The following is a 23,422-nucleotide window of genomic DNA, read 5'->3' as shown; positions in this document are numbered from 1 at the left end:
CCACCATGAGCAACGTCGTTTTTCAAACTCGGGGAGCCTGGCGCCCACTCCACACAGGAAGTCTGGCCAGAGAACAAGGACGGCACTGAGCCCGAGCTGACAGCACCTTTCTTCCCAAGAGCCATCTCTTGCCCACTGCACATTTCCCTGAGCGAGGGGCGGAAGATCGAGTCCAGAGGCTGGTTTTAAGGCAGAAAAGTGGCTCAAGGAGGCCTGAGGCTCTAGCAGGTGCCAGCTTTCCTTCCCATAGGATCACATGCTGAAATCCGGAATAGTAACCTCTGGCCGAGGACAGAGGGATCCAGCCTCTGGGGGTGAAGAGTATGGTGAGCATGACCTCAGACACTGGGACAGGGCCCTTGGCCCCAGCTGAAGTGGGAGGGTCTCAGGGAGCCAGGTCCCAGGGCGTCTAGTTTTCCTAGTCTCAGCTGTTGTCATACTTGGTGATGACACTTGGGGAAGACCTGGCTCCGGGAAGCACTACCCCAAACGTGTGGGGCAAGGAAGGCCGGGAGCAGGAACTGGGAGGGGTGATGCTATCTGTCCTACCCTCCGCTTCATTCCTTGTCCTGCTACCAACCTGCTCTGAGGCTCAGCATCCCACACATCACCTCCCCAGGTGCGTTTCTCTCTCTGCCTGTTGGATGACTCCAGGAACTGAGACAGGGTGGGGTGGGGTAGACCTGACGGCAGGTGGGACCTGGGAGGACCTGGGCCCTGAGCTGATCTCATCAAGAGGCGGCATTCAAGACAGGAAGCCTGGTGGAAGTGGTAGGAACTTAAAGGTTCTTTATTGATTTGTTTGTTAACCAGTTGCCCAGAAGCCTGCTTGGGCATATGCGTCAAGTGCAAGGGCGCAAATGCTCCTCAACGTCCCTTTGGGGGTTGAGCTCATCAGCCAGAACCATGAGGTTCGTCACCATGGTGTCCAGTAGCCCATAGACCTGGAAGAACAGGACAAAACGTCACAGGCAGCGGCTTGCTCTGTGGAAAACACCTCCACGAGGGAGCACCCACTGTGCTATGGGGGGGGGGGCATGCTCACTCCACACTGAGAACAGCTAGAGAGGGGATACGACCAAAGTGGTGAGAATTTCTGTAGAACTTTCGTTTCTGAAAATAGTTGCATTTTTCAAACCAGTCTGGGCCCTGGCACGTATGGGGACATTGGGGCCCAGTATGGTTAAAGGGGCAATTCTTGGGGTCCGGGGAGCAGTGCCCATTTACTCCCTTGGGGTGGCCCAATCCTACTCTGGCCTCACAGGCGCCAACTTTATTTCCTGAAATGTTTCCAAAGCTGTTCCCTAAGTGGGGCTGGACCACACACGCCTCAGCAAGTTGACTCTTAATTTCAGAAAGCTGAGAGAGTCCACCGCACGGGTCCTCGGAGACCTAAGATAACTTGCCTCCATCAGCCTTCAGAAGTCTCAGGGATGTCACCAGCAGCAAATGGAGCTTCTGATCAAATGAGATCCAGGGTGTCCCCACAGTGCAGAGTAATCCCAGCCACCCAGCTGTCCACACCAGAGGAAGACAAAGCCTCGCCATTAGACGGGCAGATTGAACGTGGCTTTGTGGAACACCCCCCCCCCCCCCCCGCCCCGAAACAAACAGTAACCGTAACTGCGAACCCAACACAACACACGATGAGTTTCTCAGGACCTACTGCTTAAGAATGCGTTGCCATGAAGTCGCTCTGGTGTTTCAAAACCCTTATGCTCGCTAGAAATCCACTCAGCATGGTGTTCCCCCTGGGAACACGCCGGCCGAGATGCCCTCTGACACGCTGGGTCTAGCTCCCAAAGTCAGACCGTGTCACTCTTCTATTCCAATCCCTGTTTGGTTTCTCGTTTCGCTCAGAAAAACCCCGAGTCCTCACATAGCCTACAAAGCCCCTCATGACCTGCCCCCTCTTGGTGGCCCCTCTGCCCTCTGTCCTCCTGGCTCCTCCCTCCCCTGGCATTTGTTGCTTCCTCTCCTTAGGGCACTGCTCCTCAGGGGTCCACAGGGCCACCCCACCTCCCTTCAAGTCTGTTTGATGTCACCTTTTCGACGAGCCCCCCCCCCTTCCTCCCCGCTCCCCCTGGGCCTTCGTCGTCCCCCTGGCTCTGGTCTGTTTCTCTCTTCCTGAGGGCTCATCGCCATACCAGATGTGTTACTTAGTCACGACGTCTGTCTCACACAAGAGGACGCCCCTCACAAGGGCAGCGCTGTGTCCCCTGTGGATGCAGCAGGCACTTACCATTTGTCGAACGAACGGGATGGATGAGGGAGTGGGGGGAGCGCGCAGCACAGGTGTGAGGGAGGGGAGGGCTGGGCCCGGGGCCGTGCCCTCACCTCCGTGTACATCCTCTGGGTGTATTTCTCCATGACCAGGGGGTCGATGGGCTCCTGAGAGGTGATGGTGATGTCAGGGACAGGGTCTTCCACGTAAAGCCTGTCCCGACTTGAAGACTTCGCAGGTTTCTTGTCGTCCTTTGCCTTTTGCTTCTTGCTGTTCAAACGGTCCTGCTTGGAGAGAGGAGACAGGCACCGCCTTCACTAGCTCCTGAGGGCGGTCCAGGGCCTTCTCGAGAACAGCTCACCGGGAGAGTCCCGCGTCATCCCAGCCCCGCCCCAGGCCAGACCACGCCCCAGAGCGTGCCTCTTTCCCTTGCGCCTTGGCCTTTTTATCTTCTTTATCTTTGATTCCCAGCTTCCTCTCCTGGGCTATCCCTTTCCGGTCCTCCTTCCCAGCTCTTCCGGGAGTCACCTTCGTCTCTATGATGGAAGGCGTTTTTCGATCTGAGGGAGGCGAGTGGGAGACAGTGTGGACTGTGGCCTCGCTGCGCCCTTAGGCGGGAGTCAGGAAAAGCCGAGTGCTCTCAGCAGCCTTGAGAGGATTCCCACAGACGAGGAGCAGAGCCCAGGGTTCAGGGGTGGACGGATGGCCCTGTGGAAGGGGACTCTGTGGGGCAGGGGCAAGGGGCCTGCTTCTAGTCCCAGCTCCGCCACTCCCCCCTGAATGGCACGGGAAACCCTTAATCCTTCTGAGAGTCCATCTGCAAAACGAGGGACGTTCCAAACCTTGGCAACAGATAAAAGGGTAGCAGGGGCCTACTCCATGGATCAACAGAGGTCCCCCCAGAGGGTGTGCAAGGCGGAGGCAAGGGGACGGGGAAGACTACGTGCAGGCAGGCTGCATGGAGTCTGACCTAGCTCTTCCGGCATGTCCAGATAGGTGGTCTCCTTCTCAGGCAGGCCCAGCAGAGCCCTCAGCCACAGGGAGTAGCTCACCAGGCTGTCAATCACGTCCCGCCACAGCTGAAAACTAGAGGACAAGACACACTGGAGACAAGCCATCACCCTTCGTTTGCCCTGGAACCTGCAGACACACTGGTGCCAGGAGCTGCCAGGGACATGCCATGCCCCTGTCCAGCCAGCATCCTCCCCAGCACCTGGGCAAGCGTTTGAAACCATGGCTGGAGCTCGCTCGAGATTCCCAGCCGCCGGCTCCCAGGGACGTGTTCGGAGGGCCTTGCGAACCCCCCCCGCCCCAAGCCTCTCCACACAAGTTCCAAACCGGCGACAGGAAGGCCGGTCACCGAGAGGTGAAGCTTTCTGTGGAATACGCCCTCCTCTCACCGCCCTCTGGCTTCTCCTCCGTTCGTTCCTCTGCTCGTTGAGAAGAAACCAAGGACGAGGAAGAAAATGAAGGTCCAGGTGCTGCCTCTGCTGTGACGGCCCCGCAGGGAGCAGCCGGAGGCTGCAGGGGCGGCTGCAGCGGGTGCCGAGCATGGTGCCGAGCATGGACGGGGGCAGCATCTTCCGGGGACCCGAGCTCAGGGGAGCTCCGCACCCTTGCGTGCTGGGCCTGCCTGCTTAGCTCCCTGGCCCGATGCCACGGAGGGGAGGAGGGGAGGCTGGCCGGCCCGGAGGGGCACCTACCACATCTGGTACAGGAAGTCAGACTGCAGTGGCCTCTGTCCCTGGCACAGCTCCAGGGCTGCTTTGTTGAGCCTGATGAGGGCATCTTCTCTCTGGCTCTCCTCAGGGAGTATCATCGCCGCCTGGCAGGGTCACAGGTACCATGAGCAGCAACCCTTGTGCCCAGGACACCAAGGGTCCCTGTGTCCTCTAGTGATGGGCGTGGTGCTGTGAGGACAGGTGTGCGGGGGGGCGATATAGCCGTGGGCAACCTGTCTGGGGTGCCTTTTGTGGGAGCCGGGGACCTCCTTCAGAAACCTGTTCCCACGAATCCCTGTGGCAAGGTTTGCCAGGATCACAGAGGGAGCCCCTCCGGCACCACGGGGGCCTAGCCACCCGAGACAGAAAGAGATGAGCCCAGAGACAGCTCTTTCCGGGCCCACGGCTGGGGCCCTCCCTCGCCCCGCTGCGCCGGAGCGGTTTTCCCCACCCACGCCTTCAGCGTCGGGGCCCCACCTCCCTGAAGTCCTCCAGGCAGAGGTCCCACTCGGGCGGCGGAAGGCCCGCCTGCTCCCAGGGGCTCTTGGTGCTGTCCCAGTCCCGGCTGCCCTCCACCAGGATCTCCTCCATGATGCTCTTCCGCGGAGAAGCCTTGGTCCCCACGCGGACCCTCTGGGGCCTGAAAGCATCTTGGGTTTCCTTGAAGTACGCGTTCTCCTGCTGGGGCTCCAGGGCGGAGCCCTTCGGGTATGCCAAAGAGTCCACCTGCAACGTGGTCTTGTCCAAATAGCTTGACTGGCTCCTGGCCGCCCAGGCCCGGGGCGCCGTGTGCTCCTCCTCGTTCGGCCTGCCTTCCTCGGCCTTGTAGGGCAGGACCATGTACTGGTACCACAGTCTATGCAGGTTCTGCACGACTTGGTGCTGGTAATGCAGCTGCAGCAGAGGCAAGGGAAGACACGTGATGAGGAGGCGGGGCGGCGGGGGGGGGGGGGGGTTCGGACCCAGAGCCCGTGGACCTGGGCCGGTTTCCCATCTCTGAAGAGCACTGATGGAGGAGAAGGGAAGGGACCAGCAGGAGTGGCTCTGGCCAGAGGATATCCCCACTTCCCCTTCAACCTGAGCATCTCCAACTTCAAGCATTTTTTTTTTTTGCATGTGAGTTTCCAAGTAACGCTGGGTTTGAAGGAAGGAGTTGGTGAAACTGTTCTCACCAAGCATCCACTTAGGAGCCACGTGATCTTGGGCAAATTACTTAACCTCCCTCGGCCACAGCTCCCCCAGGTAGCGTGCGGATAGAAATAGTGCCCATCTCCATGGGAACATGGAACGGACTGACCAATCTCAGAGGGAAGCGGGGTGGGCGGCGGGAAGAGACGAACTAAAGATCTCACGTGCACAAATGCATTACCTAGGGGCACAGACAATAGGGTGGTGAAGGCCTGGGGCGGGGCAGGAACTGGGTGGACAGGGGCAATGGTGAGGGGGGGGCGGGGGACATATGCAATACTCTCAATAATAAAGGTTTTTGTTGTGCTTTTTTTTTTTTTTTAGAAAAAAGTAGTACCACCCATCTCACAGGGCTGCTGGGAAGTGAAGCGAGTTACTCATGGAAGACGCTCAGAAGAGGTCCTGGCGCATCGGAGGGTTTGCTATTCCTCCCACGGGGCAGGGGGCCAGTGCTGGGCTGTACCTGGGGGTTCCTGTGGTAGAACAAGTCCTCCTCCGTGAGATAGGCGTCCACGGGCGACGGCACACGCTCGGGGGTCAGGATGCCGCCCAGCAGCTCCTGCAGCATGCTCTGCGCGATGGTGACCGCCTCGTGGGAAGCCAGCTCCTTCTGGGGAAGGCAAGGTGGCACGAGAGGACAGCTCAGGCCTTCGAAACCCATGCTGCACCCCGGAGGGAGCCAGGTCCCTCAGGGCTCTGTGCCTTCCGAGGGGTTGAGTTCCCGCCATTGTCACACACACACACACACACACACACACAACTATTCCCAGACTCAAAACTCCCTGGGTCTCCCCAAACATCCTTGCTCCCTAAAAGAGGCTGGAAGGATCCCGAGGAGGAACCAGTGCAGCCCCCAGCCCCTGGCCTTGCCGAGCATGTGACTTGGCCACACAGTCAGTATCACAGAAACGGGGTCATCCCGAGAGAAAGGCCAGTCCTAGACTAGCAAATGAAACAGACATTGCACGTGTCAAAGTCACCTCTGATCGCCGCAGGCTGAGCCTCAGCCGCAGCAGCTGCTTCGTGTTTGGGGACCACGGTGGACAGAAAAGCACAGCTTTCCACGGAATCCCACAAAGGGCAACGCCAGGCGGCCAGGCGGTGGACGCGGTGGGGGCCCAGCAGACGCCCAGTCCCCACCTCACACTCGCTCCCGGGTGCCGGCCCCCCTGGTTAAATTGCTCTCTGTGGTTTTGAAGTCTTGCCAGTTAAAGGCAACGCCACTGGAGGGTACCAAACAGCAGTGAACAGATACAGTACCCGGGTGCAGGGTCGTTCCTTGGGTTTGTGCTCAAGTACTTCCACGCAGTCTGCACCCAGAGGCCCAGCCTCATCTCTTCCCGGCGGTGGGAGCCAGGCAGGGTGGGGCTCAAAACTGCCCCGCTCTGGCCTGCCACCCACCTTTTACCTCACAAAGTCCTGGGAGGTGGTTTGCTGAGCAAGACTAGCCGAGAGGAACAAGAGCCCTGCAGGCAGGGCTAGGAAGGACACTGCACCTATCTGACGTCCACACGGGGCCGAGGCCCCGGCTCCCTTCCTTACCTCCAGTAAGTTCCTCTCATCCCTGTAAATGTCCTGGGCCAGGGAGACTGCGTGGAGATTGACCTGCAGGACGGCACCCCCTAACAGGGTGGGGTGAGTTCCAAACTCCCAGAATTCCCTGAAGATCCCAGCATTCACAGACTTGAAGAAGAAGGTGAAGGTTTTCGTTTCTCCAGGCAGAATCACACCTGAGGGGGCAGAGACAGAGGTTTGCACCGAGAAGGAGCTCACGGAGGGAGCCCCACGCCTGCATGTCCGCAGGTAGCCGAGTCCTAAGCCTCTGGGGATACATTTAACCGAGCCCCAGGCAGGGTGACCCCCCCCCCACCCCCCCCACCCGCGTCCTGGTTTGCCCGGGAAGGAGGGCTTTCCTGGGTTGGGGGACTGTCGGTGCTGAAATGGGAAAGCCCCCGGAAACAGGCATAGCTGATCATCCCGGCCTCGGGTCTGTGCAATGTAACTGAACCCCTAGAATGCTCCTGCTCCCCCGGGGCTCACCTCCCTGCCCCCAGCAGACATGAACAGTTAGGAGATAACACGCGTCACGGAGGAAATAGAGGGGAGGAGGCAGGGAAGAGGGGCCTGAACTTTCAGGAGCTGGGCACTCGCTCGACGTCAGCGTCTGGACATGAAGGTGCGCAGGGCCGGCCGCGCCTCCTAGGTACCTTCCCGGTTGTTAAAGTAGAACTGCTGTGTCCTGTTTCTCTTCAGGTCTTGGAAAGCGTCCGGCTGGAACTGCCGCCGCCAGTCATACCAAATGGCCACGGTGCCGTTGTTGACCACGGTCAGCTCCGAAGATGTCTTCTGCCGTTCTACGGTTTCAAAGGTCAGGCGGACGGCGATGCCAATCTGCTTCTGCGGGAGGAGGCGGCGTGAGACGTGTCTTGGAGGGAGGCCCTGGCCTGGGAGAATCAACTCATCCCAGTTTGCCAGGGACTTTTCTGGATTTGGCACGGAATGTCCCCTGGTCCGGGGCCTCCAGGGCCTGGCTGCTCTCAGACAGAGGGGTGTCATACCCCGATAGCGGCTGTCCCTGAGGTGCCGTCCACAGGAAGAAGAGAAAACAAAACAGATTTTATACCGGATGAACATTTTTGCTCCTTAGCATCCAAAGAATATTGTAGAACCTCCTTAGAGCCACGCCCAGTGGGAGAAGTTTGCTTACACGCATTCTTGGGGACTGGGTACAAACGGGGCGGCTTGTGACTCTCCCCTTTCGGCCTTGTGACTTTATTCTGGGTCGCGCTAGCCTTGCTGTTACCATTTTCAGACATGCTGAATGCAAGGCCAGGTAAAAATGCAGGCGGGGAGCGGCAGGCTCCTTGTGACGGGCAGTCACCTTGAGACAGCACTCAAGGGAGGCCCACCCAGCAGATGGGTGAGGGTGAGGCCGAAGGCAGGCGTACCTTGTCATGGGGGTTACAGCCTCGGATCCAGCAGGCCGGCTTCCCACAGAACAGCAGAGAAGGGCCAAGAATGGGCATGGGGGCCGCCTCAGAGTAGTCGGTCAATAAATCGCTGTAAGGGAAACCAATGGCGTCTTTCCCCGGAGGCTGCCATCGCCTGGCCACACGGAGCCCCCAGCAGTGGCTGCCAGCTCTGCCCTCCCACGGAGCATCGTCAGCTCCCCTGGAGCTCGGCCTGGTCCGGCTCCCTTCCCGTAGGCGGGAGGTTCTCGGACACACACAGTGCTGCCTGGAGCGCCCCCTTCCCAGCGAAGGGATGTCTGGGAAATCCCCGTTAGGAGCTGGTTGCTAGGAGGGAGCAGATGGCCATGGGGAAGCGAGCACAGGTGCTGGAATGGGCTAGAGGAGGGGGCGGCAGCATCGGGGGCGGCGGGGGGCGGGGGAGCCCCACTCCCCAGCCTCTCTCCCTAGGGCCCAGGCCGACTCACACGGCTATTATGTCTCCAGAGGAACTTTTCTGGCTCTTTTCAAACACTAAAAAGTCTTTCACTGTAACCGTTGAGAAAGGCTGCCCTCTGCCCACCACCTCCAGGCCATCAATGTCCTCCGAGAGACCAAGAAAGGAAAGATGAGCCGACTGAGGGCAGGTGCCACCCTAAGGGGCTTCGGACGGGGCACGGAGACATGACCAACCTGCTGGCTGAAACCCAGCTTCGCCATGATGTGCTGCAGCTCCTTGCGCCGGTAGATCAGAAACAGACTCCGGTCCCAGGTGTAGCGGTACCGCGCATCCTTCCGGGCCAGCAATCCTACCGCAGGGTCCGAGGGCCCTCAGTACGGGCCGCTGGACCTTCCCCTCACTCTCAAGAGCTCTGAACACACCCATGCCAGCACCATTTCTGGGAAAGGGGGTTGGGGGGGGTGGGGAATACGGCTTCCCTGTGCAGCTGGGCTCCAGTCCTCCTGCCCATTCCTGCGCCTTGGCCACCCCACACAGGACTCCCGCAAAATTAGCTTCCAAACCACCGCATCTTCGGATGATAATGCGTAAAAACAACAGCAGCCACCTTTCCTGGGTGTTTAGCAGGGGGCCAGAACCTCTTTAATACACACCACGCTTCCTTTCACCCTCTCACAACCCGTCGGGGTTCACAGATGTGGACACAGGGGGCCAGAGAGGCCAACTAACTTGCTCTGACCACAGGGGCCCGGCAGCCGTGAAAGCTGCGCTACCCAATAGAAACAGCACGCAAACCACAACTGTGAGGCACGTCATTTAAAACTGCCCAGATGGTTGGAAAAGGTCAAAAGGAAACAGGGGGAATTCGTTTTAGTTGAACCCAATGCATCAAAAATATTACCATTTCAACATGTAATCAGTATAAAAATTATTAATAAGAAATTTCGCGTACGAATCAGTGCATAGTTTACACTTACATCTCAGTCAGCCCAGCCCAGCCACACATTCCAGGTGTTCCGTGGCCACAGTGGTTCATGGCCGCCGCGCCGCCGCACGGCCCTAGGGCCTCCCTCTCACGCCCTTCCGCCCCCTCTTCCATCTATCACTGTCTAACTGAACTGGGGACTGGACCTCCGGAGGGTTAGGGGACTTGATCCCCGGTCGGTCCCGTACCAGGGCCACACTGCCTGGCCCCCGCCCCCCGGGACCCCGCTCCTCACCCATCTCCTCCTGGATGGAGTACGGCTTCCTGATGCGAGTGACTGGCTCCAGGAGGCCACGCTGACTTTTTGTCTTCGTTATGACCAGACCCGTCATTTCGTCTCCCAAGTATTCCAGTCGACTCCAGAACCCACTGGACTCCTCAGAGCACTGGCAAGGAAGGGCAGACAAGTCAGATCACCTGGACACCTTGGAGAGGGGCTGGGGGTTGGGGCGCTGGGAGACAAGAGCACCGTGGACAACAGACGCTCGCTCTGGGGATTCGCAGGAGAGAAGCAAGCACGCTCTCGTTCTCAGGACGCCCTCCGATAGCCTTTCCCTGGCCCCAGACAGTGTGGGTGGCGCGGACACTGCACTCACACACCAGACACAACAGGGTACCCTGGGTCGCCCAAAAGCTGGGGCCTCGGCCTTTAAGAGGGAACACTAGGACTGTTCTAGGAACTCAGGACCCGGGCTGTCTTTCTCCTCACATTCACCACCACTGACCACCACAGGCTGAATTACGTAACTGACCAGTCCCTGAACGCCCAATAATAGGACCAATAATGTCCTTTTAATGAAGGCCTTGAGGGCTTAACACTGCTTTGCAGTGGACAGATTTGTCATGTCCCCCGCTGTGCACACCGAGGCAGGCAGCCGTCCCTGTGTCCAGACCTCCTCCTCACAGGGCACGTGGGAACGCTGTCCTTACCTTCCCATCATGCTGCGTGGGCAAGATTCGGTCAATGACCGCCCGTTCCTCCTGGATCTGTCTGTAGGTCTCCCCGATGTGCATCAGCAGCTCGCCGACAGGTTTCTTCAGGCGTTCTGGGGAGAAGAGCCGAGAATGCAGCCCCTCCACCGAATCGGAGCCAACGGGGGCCCAGCACTCAGCACCGGCCAGCCCCGTCCCTGGACTGATCTCAGGACCCGCCGAGGGAGAAACACCGGGGAGCGAGTGAACGGCACCACGCGCTCAGCCCGAGTCCCTCACAGGACAGGCGCAGGGAGAGAGCACGCCCAGCAGCAGGGCCGGGTGCTGGGGGCAGGGTGGGGGGCGCCAGGCGGGCGCCCATCCTCTCTGCTCACTGCTGAGGGCCTCCTGCTGCCTCTTCCACAGGGCTAGGTTGCGCTGCCAGTTTTTCATAAAGTTGTTCTGAGGAGGTGGGGCCCAGGGAGGTGGCTTCTCTTCCTTGGGGGCTTCCTGCTTCGGCTCGTCAGCAGCTGGGGCGAGGGTCATCAGGCAGGGTGGGGTGTGGATCAGCTCAGCCAGCTGAAAAGCACAAGGTGTGTGTGGGGGGTGGTGAGAGGCGCTAAGCTGGGGCCGAGCTGAGACTTCTCTAGGCCTAAATCCCTGCTGTGCGCCCACTCTGGTGGGGATCCCTCCTCTTCAGGACCCGGAGGTTGTGATTGACCGAAAACAGGTCCCAGAACCAGGGGGCCGTGGAAACCGCCACCAGTCTCCTCTCCCCCAGAACGGGGACCTCTGTGCTGAGGCTGTGTTCCAGATCCTTCCCTGTGTCTGTCCGCCGACTGATGTTCACGGACACCTTCCCCTGCAGGGTGACGGGGTCATTTTTAGATGACCCCAGGCTAGCCCCTGACCAGTGAGATTCTTAGTCTGGAGCCAGGGAAGCGAAGGAACCGAGACAGAGAGCAGCACTGCACGGTGGGAAAGTCGGGGACACGCAGGCCCTCTGTGTGGCCCTGGAGCTGTGGACCGAGGAGAGCAGGCCGGTTTTTGGAGAAGGGAAAACGGAGCCGGTGCACAGAGGAGCAGAAGGCGATTAGGGGGGCACAGGCCCGGAACCCTGATGCCTTTGTGGGTTCAGTCTAACCCAGCCAGACACGCTATTGCCTTTGCGTTCCCCGAGGCACCTCTGCGTCCTTAGAGTGACTTCCTGACTTGGGCTGAAGCTCGCTGAAGCGGGCGTCACTGTTTCGGGGGGAGGGTCACGTGTCACTTCAGACTCCGGGGCCCAGAGACTAGACTGTCTTTGTAACCCCAGCCTGCCTGGCTCTGCCGGTGTGAGACTGGAAGGACTTTGGTGACTGGCCCCGTCCAGGCAGCTCTGTGCAAACGAACCTCGATGTTCCCTTGAGCAACTGCAATTCTCCTGAAGTCGTGGAGACTCCCCAAGATGTGGTGGGGCAGGATCTGGTCACCGCTATAGAAACTGTCACGGGGACCTGGGGAGAGGGGTGGGGAAGACAAGCTGCAGCAAGAGGTGAATGTCAATGATGCCCGGGGGCTCCTTTCTGATGGAGACCCCGCTTTCTTTCCAGGCTGGCCCGTGAATTCTGAGGCCGGCGGGGCCGGGGCCGGGGCCGGACATACCGGAGTAGTCCAGGGGCCTCATGGTGGCATCTGGGGTGGCAGGATGTGCTACCAAGTGGCAGACCTTCCTCCCAGGATCCTTGGGTTTGACTTTACGGATGAGAAATTTCTGGGTGATGTCAGATTTATCTGCTGTTTCAATAAAGCGAGGAATGTGTTGCTATAAAGAAACAAAACAGAGGAGAATTCCACTTGAGATCTGGAGGAGGAGACACACCCCCGTCGCCTCTGTCCGAAGTCTTTGTGGAATTCCTGAAGGCTGGCAAATCTGTTTCTCCAGCTCTGTCCATATGCTCTGTCGAGGAAAACGCCTCTGCAACAGACGAGAGACTTAATAATGTCTTTGAGGGGGAAAAATACCATTTTATGCTCTGACTGGGTGGCTCAGTTGGTTGAGCGTTGTCCCCGTACACCTAAAGGTTGTGGGTTCGATTCCAGGTCAGGGCACATACCCAGGTTTCAGGTTCGATCCCCATCGGGACATGTAGGAGAAGCAACCAATCGATGTTTCTCTCTCTCCCTTCTTCTCTCTCTAAAAAAATAAAAATAAATCAATAAACAAATCCTCTGGTTAGGATTTTAAAAAAACAACAAAAACATTTTGTGCCTCCAGACAGTTCAGGTGAGAAGTGCCTGATTCTTTCAGGTAAAGCCTGGGGTTAGGGAGTAGCAGGTTTATGGGCATTGGTGACTTTGACTCTTAAACTCATTTTCCCGTCTGTGAAATGGGGATGATGGCTCTTGGCTCCCTGGGGAGCAAGACACCTCGTTCTCTCGTTCCCCTGTGGTTCTATATGCCTCTCAGGAATGCTCAAACAAACACAGTACATTCCTTTAGCTGCAGAAGTGAAAAGAATTTGCGCCCAATGGGTTTTTCCATGGAATCAGACACGCCCAGTGAGGAAGGAGGCAGCAGAGAGGGTGGGCATGGTTGATGTTCTAGAACACACAGGCTGGGAGAGAAAAGCTCGGCAGGAAGGGGTCCCTGGATTTCACCCTTACCTTCTTCAAGTTTTCCTTCTTAATGGCCAAGGCCAGAATGTCATCTCCTTGCAGGACATTGCTCACAGGCTCGGGTTCCTCCTGAATGGGGGGTGTGGACTGTTCAGGGATCTTTGCCCGCTTCTTTTCTGAAGAGAAACAGAAGGTGACAAATGCTTCTAGATAGATATATATATCAGGCCCCAGAGCGGGGAGGCAGAGCTGGCCACAGGCAGCAGAGGCTGCCAGGGAGACTGGGCTACACTTGCCTGGGGCAGCGGGAGTTTTTCTTGAAGACTCCCCTGCCCGTGGCCCTTGGCCTGCCTCACTGACTGAGGCTTCTTAGCTGGAATTGACATGGAAAGATGCCAACCCCCCTCCCCCCCGCCCCCGCCCAGGCTGTGCTACTTATAAGCTAGACAACCTTGGGTACATCACTTAACCTCTCTTGGCCTCGAGTCTTCCTGTCTGTAAAAAGAGGAAGCTGGACTAAATCAGTGGTTCCCAAATATCAGTCCAGTGTCTTCCTCTCAATCTTCAGGAGAGTTTTACAACTACAGCTTCCTGGCTCCTGCGTGGAGCCAGGGCCCGGGGAGCTGGTTCTATAAAACTCGGCAGGTGGTTCGGATGCACCGTGGTCTGGGACACCTGGGCTCCTCCATTGCTAGCACTGCTCCATTCTCATGGGTGAAGGCATCAGCTTTCTTTTTTTAATTCTCACCCCAGGATATTTTTTCCATTGATTTTTAGAGAGAGAGCGGGAGAGAGAGGGAAAGACAGAAATACTGATGCAAAAGAAACACATCGATTAGTTGCCTCCTACACAAGCCCCGACCAGGACCTGGGCCGGGAGGAGCCTGCAACCGAGGTATGTGCCCTTGACCGGAATCAAATCCAGGACCCTTCAGTCCACAGGCCGACACGCTATCCACTGAGCCAAACCAGCAAGGGCAGCATCAGCTTTCTTAAGACATTGGTTAAAATACCGATGCTCTGGGGGGGAACAGAACACCCATGGCTGACCATTTAATACATACTGTTTAAGTATTTTCTATGTGCCAGGCTCTGGGAACATAAGGCTTCAAAGAGTACACACCCACGAAGACAAGGCTGTCAGGCTGAACTATGGGAGCAGCCAGGGGGGTCCCCGCCCAATTCTGGGGGTAGTCAAGGCGGGCTTCCTAATGAGGTGATGTTTAAATGGAGGATGAAGAGAACATAGACCAGGGGGAGGGTTTGGGGACCAGGCAGTCTAAAGGGATGAGCAGAAAGAGGCCTGGAGGCGAGAGAGAATGGAGCGCCCCCCGGAACGCAAAGCATGTTTTTAAAATCGCTGGAGGGTAGCGAGGGGGGAGGGAGGAAGGCGTGCCTGGAGAGGGACATAGGAGCCGTATCACGAAGAGCTTAGTGAGCCGTGCAAAGGACTTCACCCTGGGGGCCATGACGTAGCAAGGAATGGGCTAGGGGGTGCAAAACCGAGGACGAGATTATTTAGGGGTCTACGGCAGTCACGCACGAAGCGGCTGATGACGCCAGCGGCTGGTGGAGCTGGAGAGCTCTGAGCCTCTTCCTCTCACGGGCCAGGCCGGAGCCCGGCAGGAGAACTCATGTCCGAAGCCAGTCATTCTGCAAAGAGGACGCCCTCCCTGCCTTCCTCCCACAGGGGTGGCTAACATTTCACATGCATCTCGTTTCTCTGGCTGGAGCCTCCTGTCGGCTGCCCTCTGGTTTAGAATGGTTTGATGTAAGGCCTACGGAATATAATCAAAAGAAAACCCGAGTCCCGACCTCAGGGACATGAAAACAGAACCGGGTTGTGTCCTGCTTTGACATGGAACCAAAGCACTCGCCTTTTTTTAAAAGGCAATCTCGCTAACACATCAAAGCTGGTGTTTTGGTTACCAAAGTCAGATTCTCTCTTTTTTTTAGGAAATGCCCACATAATTGGTGACAAAGAAGCACACATACAAGAAAACCCAACCAGAATCATTCTAAACATAACTCTTAAGTTCTGCCTCCGGGCCAGAGTCCATCTCCTCGGCCCTGGGGTCGGCGGAAACTCGGGAGCATCGTCAGCTAAACCCCACGGCCCTGGTCCCACCCGCTGCCACGCGTGGAGGTGCAGCCCGAGAGAGAACTGGTACCAACGGGAGGTCTGCTTTTATAAATGTGATGGTGTTATTTCTCTTTTCCAGGACATCTGCTTCCTCTGTCCACCACCGTGGCTGGTTCTATGCCTTCCCAAGGGGATTAAACATCTCCAGCTCTGTGCTTTTTACTGGTGGGTGTCTGATGATCGTGTTCGAATGTATAAAACTTCACCACTGTTGAAGATTTCTGAAATATGAAGGGTGGGAGCAGCCGGGGAGAGGTCAATGGGGGAAAAAAGGAGACTTATGTAATACTTTTAACAATAAAGAATTAAAAAAAAACCAAAAAAACAGATTTCTGAAATAGTGGAACTCTGGCCTGAGGTTTATCTGAGAAGGTTCTCTTAACATACAGCCAGGGAATGGTGTGTTCTAGTTATACAAAATATTCCAAATCACACATACATTTTAAACTTTCACTCACCCTGGAAAATATTTACCAAGTACCTTCTAGGTACTATACATTATGGAGAAGATGGTAAAAAAAAAAAAAAAAGGTTAAAATATGGCTCCTTCTGCTGAGGAACTGAAAAAGACACCAGACACGCGCCCACACGAATCATAGCGTAAGGGCCTAACATTACTGGCACAGATGATAACAGGTTTGGTTCCATGTCAAAGCAGGAACAGATGGATGTGGCTCATGCAGTGTAGGGCTCTAGCCAGAGGTTCGGGAGAGCAGCTGCAGGGGTCAGAGGGAGCTTCACAGGCCAAGTTCGGCCTTGAAGGGCAGGAAGGCTTTGCAGGTGGAGCAGCAGACAGAGGTGTTCCAGGTGGGGTCAGAGTTAGAGCAAAGGTGGAGGCGGGGCGGAGTACGGCATTTGTGAGGCGTGGTGACACAGAGGCTTGTGGAGGAGGTGGGAGTGAGACCGGGGACACCAGGGCATGGTGACTTTTGTAAAGCAAAGCGGAAGCAGCTGCTCATCCTCTGTCAGCAGCAAGGAGGTTTGGTCCAGGAGAATGAAATGAAAGCACATTTCAGAGTGATTCATCCGGTGAGGGTAAGCCAGGGGGACTACGGTCACTTTAGGACCTGCAGGGAGATGCTGCAGGGTCCCAGGGTGTCTCACTACTGACTGTGTAGACTAGAGGTCTAGCTGTTTCCTTTTCTCTGGTCTGGAAACCCAAGCGGAGTGGGGCTCCTGCTGAGTCACACAGCTGATCCTGACGTCAGCCCCTTGAGTGGGGCAGTCAGGTGATACCTCTGCTGGGGCTAGACCGGGCAGCCGGAAGCAAGGTGTTCAGGTGGGGTAGGGAAGGAGTGGGCAGGAGAGAGGATAGCTGCAGAGGGAGGAGAAACCGGGTCTCAATTTTTCTGCTTCTTGTTTTATCTAAATGTTATTATTTTGTGTGTGTGTTCATTACAGTCTTCAGGGAATTCTGACCTCGGGGTTGTGCTGGGGAACCCAGGGAGGCGCTGTCCCTACCGGAGCAGAGCTTTACTTGATGGGAGAGGGGGACCTGGGAGAGTCCCCTGTGCCTTAGCAACAAGACCTGAAAGTGTTTACAGTCACAATATTTGCTTGCTTTTGGCTTATAATTCAGAGACCTTGGAATAACCTAGCACAAGATTACAAGATTACACTCAGTTAGCTGTATTCTAATGTGGGGAGGGGGCCGTAGTTAGAGGCTTCCCCTGAGATATTTAGAGGAACTGAATACTTTGGGGTTTTTCCCCTCCTCATCCTGGTGCATGTTATTAACTCAAGGGCTAGTTAATAAACTCAATTTCCCCTTATTAAAAATATGCAGTGAAAAATCTTGCCTTGGTTTATTCAAATCTGATAAGCTCTCCAGAGACTAGGTAAGTAGTAGCTAGGGAAGCCCTTGACTGCCCTTGGGAAAGGAGATCAGTTATTCTTCTCTCTTCCTCTCCTAACTGTTAAACAGTGCATCATGCCTTAGCCAGTTTGGCTCAGTGGATAGAGTGTTGGCCCTCGGACTGAAGGGTCTTGGGTTCGATTCCGGTCAAGGGCGGGCAAGTGCCTCGGTTGCAGGCTCCACCCCGGCCCTGGTTGGGGCTCCTGCCAGGGCCGCCTGCAGGAGGCAAGCAATTGATGTGTCTCTCTCACATCGATGTTTCTCTCTCTCTGTCTCTCCCCACTCTCTTTGAAAATCAATGGAAAAATATCCTCAGGTGAGGATGAACACAACAGCCAAATATCGTATCGTGAAACAGCATCTCAATGTAGTGTACATCGGGCTTTCATACTATAAAAGCAGCATTAAAGAAAGCCATGCTGAAAATCAGCTAAGCTCCTGTTAGTTTGACTCCAAGCCGGCCGACCCCTCTCCTCACAGCTGGCTTTCGCGGTCTGACCCTTTCATGGTCTGACCTATCTGTGCAAGCCCCTCTGGCTCCCTTCCCTCTCCTCCACACTGGCCACCTCTGCCCTGGCCACCAAGGTCATACAAGTTCACAATTCCACGCCTCAGCTCACGCTGCTCCCTAGACCTGGAGAAGTAAAGTGCTCCTTTTTATTTTGTTTTTGGTTGGCCAGAAATGTGTCACCTTCTTCAAAAAACCTTCCCTCCTCAGTCTACCATCCGAGGACTGGGTCAGGTGCTCTGAGCCCCCTCAGTGCCTACAGGTGCTTGTATTGCAGCATTTACAGTGTCTGGTTACTCCTCCGGGAGTTCACTGGAATTAATTTCTTGAGGGCTGGGGCCACGTCGTTAATACCAGTACCTTTGTTGCCCAGCACAGTGCCCACACACATCAGGCCCTCCATAAATGGAAACCGCGCCCTGGCCGGCTTGGCTCAGTGGATAGAGCATCGGCCTGTGGACTGAAGGGTCCCAGGTTCGATTCCTGCCAGGGGCGCCTGCCTGGGTTGCGGGCTCGGTCCCCAGTGGGGGGCGTGCAGGAGGCAGCCGATCAATGATTCTCTCTCATCATTGATGTTTCTGTCTCTCTCTCCTGCTCCCTTCCTCTCTGAAATCAATAGAGAATTATAAAATAAATAAATGGAAACCACAAAAAAAGATGGAAGGGAGGGTGAGTTGCAAACGGGAACGTGTCCTTGGGGATCCGCCTGCCGTCAGGCACCCTGGGGCTGTCCCACCGGCTCCCAGGGGGGAGCTGCAGAGGCCAGGAAGCTGTCATGTCTAGTGACTGTCTCCAGGTTCTACAAGCGGGACAGGTGTCACCCAGCCGAAAAAGGCACGTAGGTGGTGGGAAAAGGTAGCCAGAAATAGAAGTAGCCAAGTTAGCATTTCTTGGTTGTTTTCCAGCAGGACTTTTAGGTGACACCCCCCAAAAATCCCACTGAGGTTGGTTGGTTGCCCACCTCAACATGTGTCTTGCATTCCTCCCAGCATTTCTTCCCCCAAGGACCCCAATGTCCTGTCTCTCCTCGTCTTAAACTTTCCTGGCTTTCCTCTCCCCCGTCCCCCCACCCAGATTCTCCCTTCTGCGTCCCATCCTAAGATATGGTTCCAGGTAGGGGTCTCCTATGCCTTCCTGCCCAGGGCCACCTCCCCAACAACTGATCCCTGAGGCCTCAGCCAGTCCCCCCACTTCCTATGTCCCCATCCCAAAGCCCCAGTGCCCTGTGCCCCCTCCCTTGGGGGCGGGAGGGGTTCTCCGCCTTGTTTACCATCTCTTCAGGTACGGGGTACACCTTTGCCCCATACCCCATTCCCCAGAGATCTTTACCTCCATCCTGGTGTCACCCCCATCCTCCAATCCCATCCAAGCACCCCTGCCCCTGCCGCGGTCTCCTGAGCGCCCAAGGCAGCCAGCGCCAACCTTTCAAGCTCTCTGCAGCCTCCAAGAATTTGTTTGGAGTGATCCTGAGGCGGGATTCCTTCTTTAGAGACTTCATAGTGTCCGCCGGCCTGAGAGCTTGGTCCTACCCCGCGGGAACCCTGGATAAGGTGGCCGAGCAGCAGTCCCCGCGACCCCGCGACCCCGCGACCCCGCGACCCTGCGCTCCGGCCCAGCGGCCGCCGCCGCGTCCATAGCAACCAGCGCCCCGCGCGGGGGCGCGCACGCACCGAACAGCTTGGGCGGAGACGGCTTGGAGGCTACCGGTTTCATCGGATCAGCTTCACGTGCCGCCAAAGGCCGCTCCTCCTCAGCGCGGACCCGGGCGTGGAACCCCTCGGGGCCCGACCGTGACGTCACAAGTGGCGTCCTGACATCACCAGCCAGGTGGGGCGGAGTGGGGCGAGGCCCCGGGAGCTGGGGGAGCTGGGGGAGCTGGGGGAGCTGGGGGAGCTGGCGGGTAGGGGCTGCGTGACCCGCCCCGCCCATCTGGGTGTTGTGGCTGCCAGCCCCTTCCCCAACTGCCCCGATTCCGCCTTCGCTCTGCCCCTGCACAACCAGGACCGGATCATTCCTTTCGCCGGTTCCGAAACCCAGGGAGGGCTCCCCTTGGGTTTTCACCTGGTGCCCTCCCTCCGCCCGCTCTCGCTGCAGCCACTCTGGCCTCCCACCGCTTCCCAAACCAGCCAGCGTCCCCTCGCCCCGCCCCCCGCCCCCCCCCCCCCCCCCCCAGCGTAGGGGCCTTCACATACTGCTGGTTCCAGTTCTTGACCTCCGATTTAAAACAGCCCCTCTGTTATCTCAACTTTATGATTGCACCCAATTCGTTTTTCCCCCGGAACCTTAACGCCTTCTGGAATTACTTTGTGTATGTGATGGCCTGTGGTCACGCTTGCTCTGAGAAGGTGAGCTCCGTACGAGCAGGGAAGCCTGTCCCGTGCTGCCACCCCAACCCAAAGTTCAACCCAGAGATGACTCTAATGTGTGTGCTCGGGGCCTCGTGATTAATCACAACTTGGGAAAGGCAGAATGGGTAATAGGGGAGCCTTCTTAGAGGAGGAGCATTTGAGGGGAGCCACTGAACAGTTCAGCAGGCAGGTAGGGTGGCAGGCATTCCAGGTGAGGACGCAGCAGGAACCAAGGCCCAGAGGGGAGAAGACACCAGTTCAGGTTCCGGGGAGGGGGAAGCATCCTTCAGCCACCACAGCTTTAGCCGCCTCCTCCCAGCTTGGCAACAGGGAGCAACCTCCTTGGAGCCCCGAGTGTTTCCTGCATCATCCCTCTCCAGGGACAGACACCCTCTAAAGCCCCAGGCTGGGGGGGGGGGGGGCGGGGGCCTGTTCTCAAACCCCTCACAGCCAGCTCATCCCCTTCACACCTGTCTCCCTCCTCCAGCTCACCCTGTCACTTCTGCCTCTCCGCCACGTGCACACCTGGCCCTCTCCCCTATCGTCTGCATCCCACACCCTGCACCTGGCCACCCCCATCCCCCCACACACACTTGGCTCACTCTCCACATCCGGGTCATTCCCCTCAATTCAGCCACCATCCCTGTTTTTTTGTGTTTTTTTTTCCTATTTTTATTCCTTTTATTAAAATAATCTTTGAACTTAGCACACTGTGGGTACTGTGTGTCAGATCATTAGATAGCTCATTCTGACTTTACACAATGTGCAAAGCAGAGGAGCTTAAACCACAACTCTGGATTTGAATTTGGTAGTCCTGACCATTTTAGATTCTGTGCGATATGTTACCAGGAAGTGAAGACAAAAACTATCTCGTTTCAGCCATTAATTTCAATCTCTTCTCTCGATTTCAAACAACACCGGTAAGGCAGCAAAACGACGTGTGTTTTACTGTCCCATTGACCTTGCACCCAAAAGATGAAAATGAAGAATATGTTGTGAATTTCCCTCCCGCGGAGACTAGTCTGCGGACCCGGGACCAGGCCCGGACACAACCTACGCCACGTGCGAGCCCTTCAGGCTTGCTTCAGTGTCCTGAAGCCCCCCCACCCCCACGCCCTCCCACCCCCCCCACCGGCTGGGTCAAGAGGGCGCTGCCTCCCAGAGGACGGTGCTGCACAAAGATGCTCGGGGTCAAGGAGTTGGTGGGGGAGTGGGGGGCGGGGCGTGTGTGGGAGGCTTGTAGGTGCCAAGGTGCGAGGTGCGCAGGAGTGAGGACTGGAGCACCGCCTTGAGGGGACCGTAGGCGGGAGTGGGCGTGGGTTTAGAGGGACTGTTGCCAGCCCAGGGGCTACCATGGAAGAGAGGCCCTTTTTATATATAAATTCCTATTGATTTCAGAGAGGAAGGGAGAGGGAGAGAGAAACATCAAGGATGAGAGAGGATCATCCATCGGCTGCCTCCTGCATGCTCCCCACTGGGGATCGAGCCCACAACCCCAGCATGTGCCCTGACTGGGAATCAAACCGCGACCTCCTAGTTCATAGGTTGAGGATCAACCACTGAGCCATACCTGCTGGGCCACTATCCCTGTTAAACAACCCATCACACCATTACCCTCTTTACCAGACACTTGCTCAGCTTACAGGGAGCAGGAATCTTCATTCTTCTTGGCCCTGGAGTCCGGCCACTGCTGGACACTGTTTCCAGGAAGACATGATTTCAGCCTCAGGGATGAAATTGCTCTCATTCCCTCCTGGGGGCCACAGAGGGTAGGGGTCAGGAGCAAGGGGGCTTTGGTGCGAAATGTGGGTTTGCATCTCAGCATTGCTGCTCCCTAGGCCATCTCCCTGTCCTTAGACTTGGGACCGTGCAAATCTCACAGAGTTGCCATCACCCTCTACCATCTGTTTTGTCCTGCTTTGCTATGCTTAGCATCTTTATCCCATACTAGAGGCCCGGTGCATGAAATTTGTGCAGGGGGGATGGGAGGTGTCCCTCAGCCCAGCCTGCACCCTCTCCAATCTGGGACCCCTCGAGGGATGTCCAACTGCCCATTTAGGCCCAATCAGGCCTAAATGGGCAGTTGGACATCCCTCTCACAATCCAGGACTGCTGGCTCCCAATGGCTTGCCTGCCTGCCTTCCTGATTGCCCCTAACTGCTTCTGCCTGCCAGCCTGATTGATGCCTAACTGCTCCCCTGCTAGCCTGATTGCCCCTAACTGCCCTCCCGTGCAGGCCTGGTCACCCCTAACTGCCCTCTCCTGCAGGCTTGATCGCCCCCAATTGCCCTCCCTTGCAGGCCTCTTTCCTCCCAACTGCCCTCCCCTACTGGCCTGATCGCCCACAACTGCCCTCCCTTGCAGGCCTGGTCCCTCCCAACTGCCCTCCCCTGCTGGCCATCTTGTGGCGGCCATTTTGTGTCCACATGGGAGCAGCCATCTTTGACCACATGGGGGCAGCCATCTTGTGTGTTGGAGTGACAGTCAATTTGCATATTACTCTTTTATTAGATAGGATTCCTATATGGTCTTTCCCCCACGAATGCAAAAGTTCTGGGGGAGCAGGGGCCTTGCCTGTCAGCCTCACAGCCATACCCCAGTTCCTGGAACAGTGGCTGGTACACATGGATCATTAATAATGGGTGGGATGGAGAGAGGCCTGGCAGTGTCAATGGACTCATGGAGCTGCCTTCCAATATCTGGGGGGCAGGGAGAGAGCCTGGCTCCTTTTGTGCAGCACCCAAGGGCAAAACTATGAATCACCTGGGAAGTTTGCTGTATGACTTTTCTAAGAATCATGCCCAGCCAGCGTGGCTCAGTGGTTGAGCATTGACCTATGAACCAGGAAGTCACAGTTCGATTTCCAGTCAGGGCACATGCCTGGGTTTTGGGCTCTGGCTCCAGTATAGGGCGTGCAGGAGGAAGTCAATCAATAATTCTTTCTCATCATTGATGTTTCTAACTCTCTCTCCCTCTCCCTTCTGGAATCAATAAAAATATATTTAAAAAAGAAAAAGAAAAAAGAATCAGAGTGTCCTCCTGTTACAGGAGTTTCAGGACAGGCCCTGGGACCATCTGCCTGGGCTGCTGTTGAGGTCACGCCGAGATGGATAGATGCTGAGTCCTGGGGTCTGGGCCAAGGCTCTCCATGAAAAGGAAGGCTCTCTGCCTGTGTCCCTCCCTCCTTGTCCTGGTCAGGAGAAGGCTGCCTCCTAGGGCAGAATCAGGGCCAAGGGAGCTGGCTTACCTTGGAAGCTGCTTCCTCTGGATTGTGGGGGTACCTGAGGAATTTCCCCGTTCCACCAGTGAGAACTGGGGGTGGTAGGGATGAGGTGGGAAGATGCTGAATTAAAAGCCCCGGTCCCTAGTCTCCATCTATCTTTGTAACCCAGGCACCGTACTCCCCCCACCCCCAATCTCATCTACTTCCCTTACAGAATGGCCTCAAGACCTCCGCCTTCGACTTCCCAGGATCAATGCAAGAAGGAAAAAGAAGTTGTGTAAGTACTCTGAAAACTGTACAGATGAAAGG

The 23,422-nt window shown here is 56.6% G+C and overlaps 1 protein-coding gene and 2 long non-coding RNA genes across 6 annotated transcripts; 2 read left to right on the top strand and 1 right to left on the bottom strand.

Annotated features, from left to right (window-relative positions):
- The first annotated feature begins 187 nt into the window (after positions 1-187).
- LOC307115255 lies at positions 188-5,593 on the top strand. 2 transcript variants are annotated; one of them, XR_013815098.1, is made up of 4 exons: positions 188-326; positions 814-1,086; positions 5,067-5,187; positions 5,458-5,593. It is a non-coding gene; the product is annotated as an uncharacterized lncRNA (long non-coding RNA). The 2 variants fall into 2 exon arrangements; XR_013815099.1 differs by lacking the exon at positions 5,067-5,187 and adding an exon at positions 3,237-3,590 and having other exon boundaries at positions 5,458-5,572.
- MYCBPAP (MYCBP associated protein) lies at positions 824-19,206 on the bottom strand. The gene is made up of 19 exons (XM_079798398.1): positions 18,965-19,206; positions 13,085-13,212; positions 12,083-12,242; positions 11,831-11,934; positions 10,834-11,017; positions 10,457-10,572; positions 9,762-9,912; positions 8,775-8,890; positions 8,570-8,685; positions 8,082-8,193; positions 7,341-7,530; positions 6,676-6,863; positions 5,597-5,743; positions 4,423-4,839; positions 3,928-4,049; positions 3,195-3,310; positions 2,645-2,784; positions 2,338-2,508; positions 824-944 (listed from the first exon to the last, which is right to left on the bottom strand). Exons 1-19 carry the CDS (start codon positions 19,038-19,040, stop codon positions 843-845), a joined length of 2,856 nt encoding a protein of 951 aa, XP_079654524.1. The 5' UTR covers positions 19,041-19,206; the 3' UTR covers positions 824-842.
- LOC307115254 lies at positions 6,630-8,799 on the top strand. Of its 3 annotated transcripts, none has more exons than XR_013815095.1 (4): positions 6,630-6,768; positions 6,852-6,936; positions 7,387-7,501; positions 8,674-8,799. It is a non-coding gene; the product is annotated as an uncharacterized lncRNA (long non-coding RNA). The 3 variants fall into 3 exon arrangements; XR_013815096.1 differs by having other exon boundaries at positions 6,634-6,768; positions 6,856-6,936; XR_013815097.1 differs by lacking the exon at positions 6,630-6,768 and having other exon boundaries at positions 6,804-6,936.
- Positions 19,207-23,422: the final 4,216 nt, after the last annotated feature.

Source organism: Cnephaeus nilssonii (genome assembly GCF_951640355.1).
Source record: "Cnephaeus nilssonii genome assembly, chromosome: 19".
In the NCBI taxonomy this organism is placed as follows: domain Eukaryota; kingdom Metazoa; phylum Chordata; class Mammalia; order Chiroptera; family Vespertilionidae; genus Cnephaeus; species Cnephaeus nilssonii.
This window is presented reverse-complemented; position numbering and strand designations above follow the sequence as displayed.

What these genes read in the sequence shown, in the direction of transcription:
- MYCBPAP (XM_079798398.1), bottom strand. Translation starts at nt 19,040, where the DNA reads ATGAAGTCTCTAAAGAAGGAATCCCGCCTCAGGATCACTCCAAACAAA. An exon ending in TTGCTCAAGGGAACATCGAG is followed by an intron (nt 11,018 to 11,830) that starts GTTCGTTTGCAC and finishes TGTGCTTTTCAG; the next exon opens with CTGGCTGAGCTGATCCACAC. An exon ending in GACTTCCTGTACCAGATGTG is followed by an intron (nt 3,311 to 3,927) that starts GTAGGTGCCCCT and finishes CTTGTCCTCTAG; the next exon opens with TTTTCAGCTGTGGCGGGACG.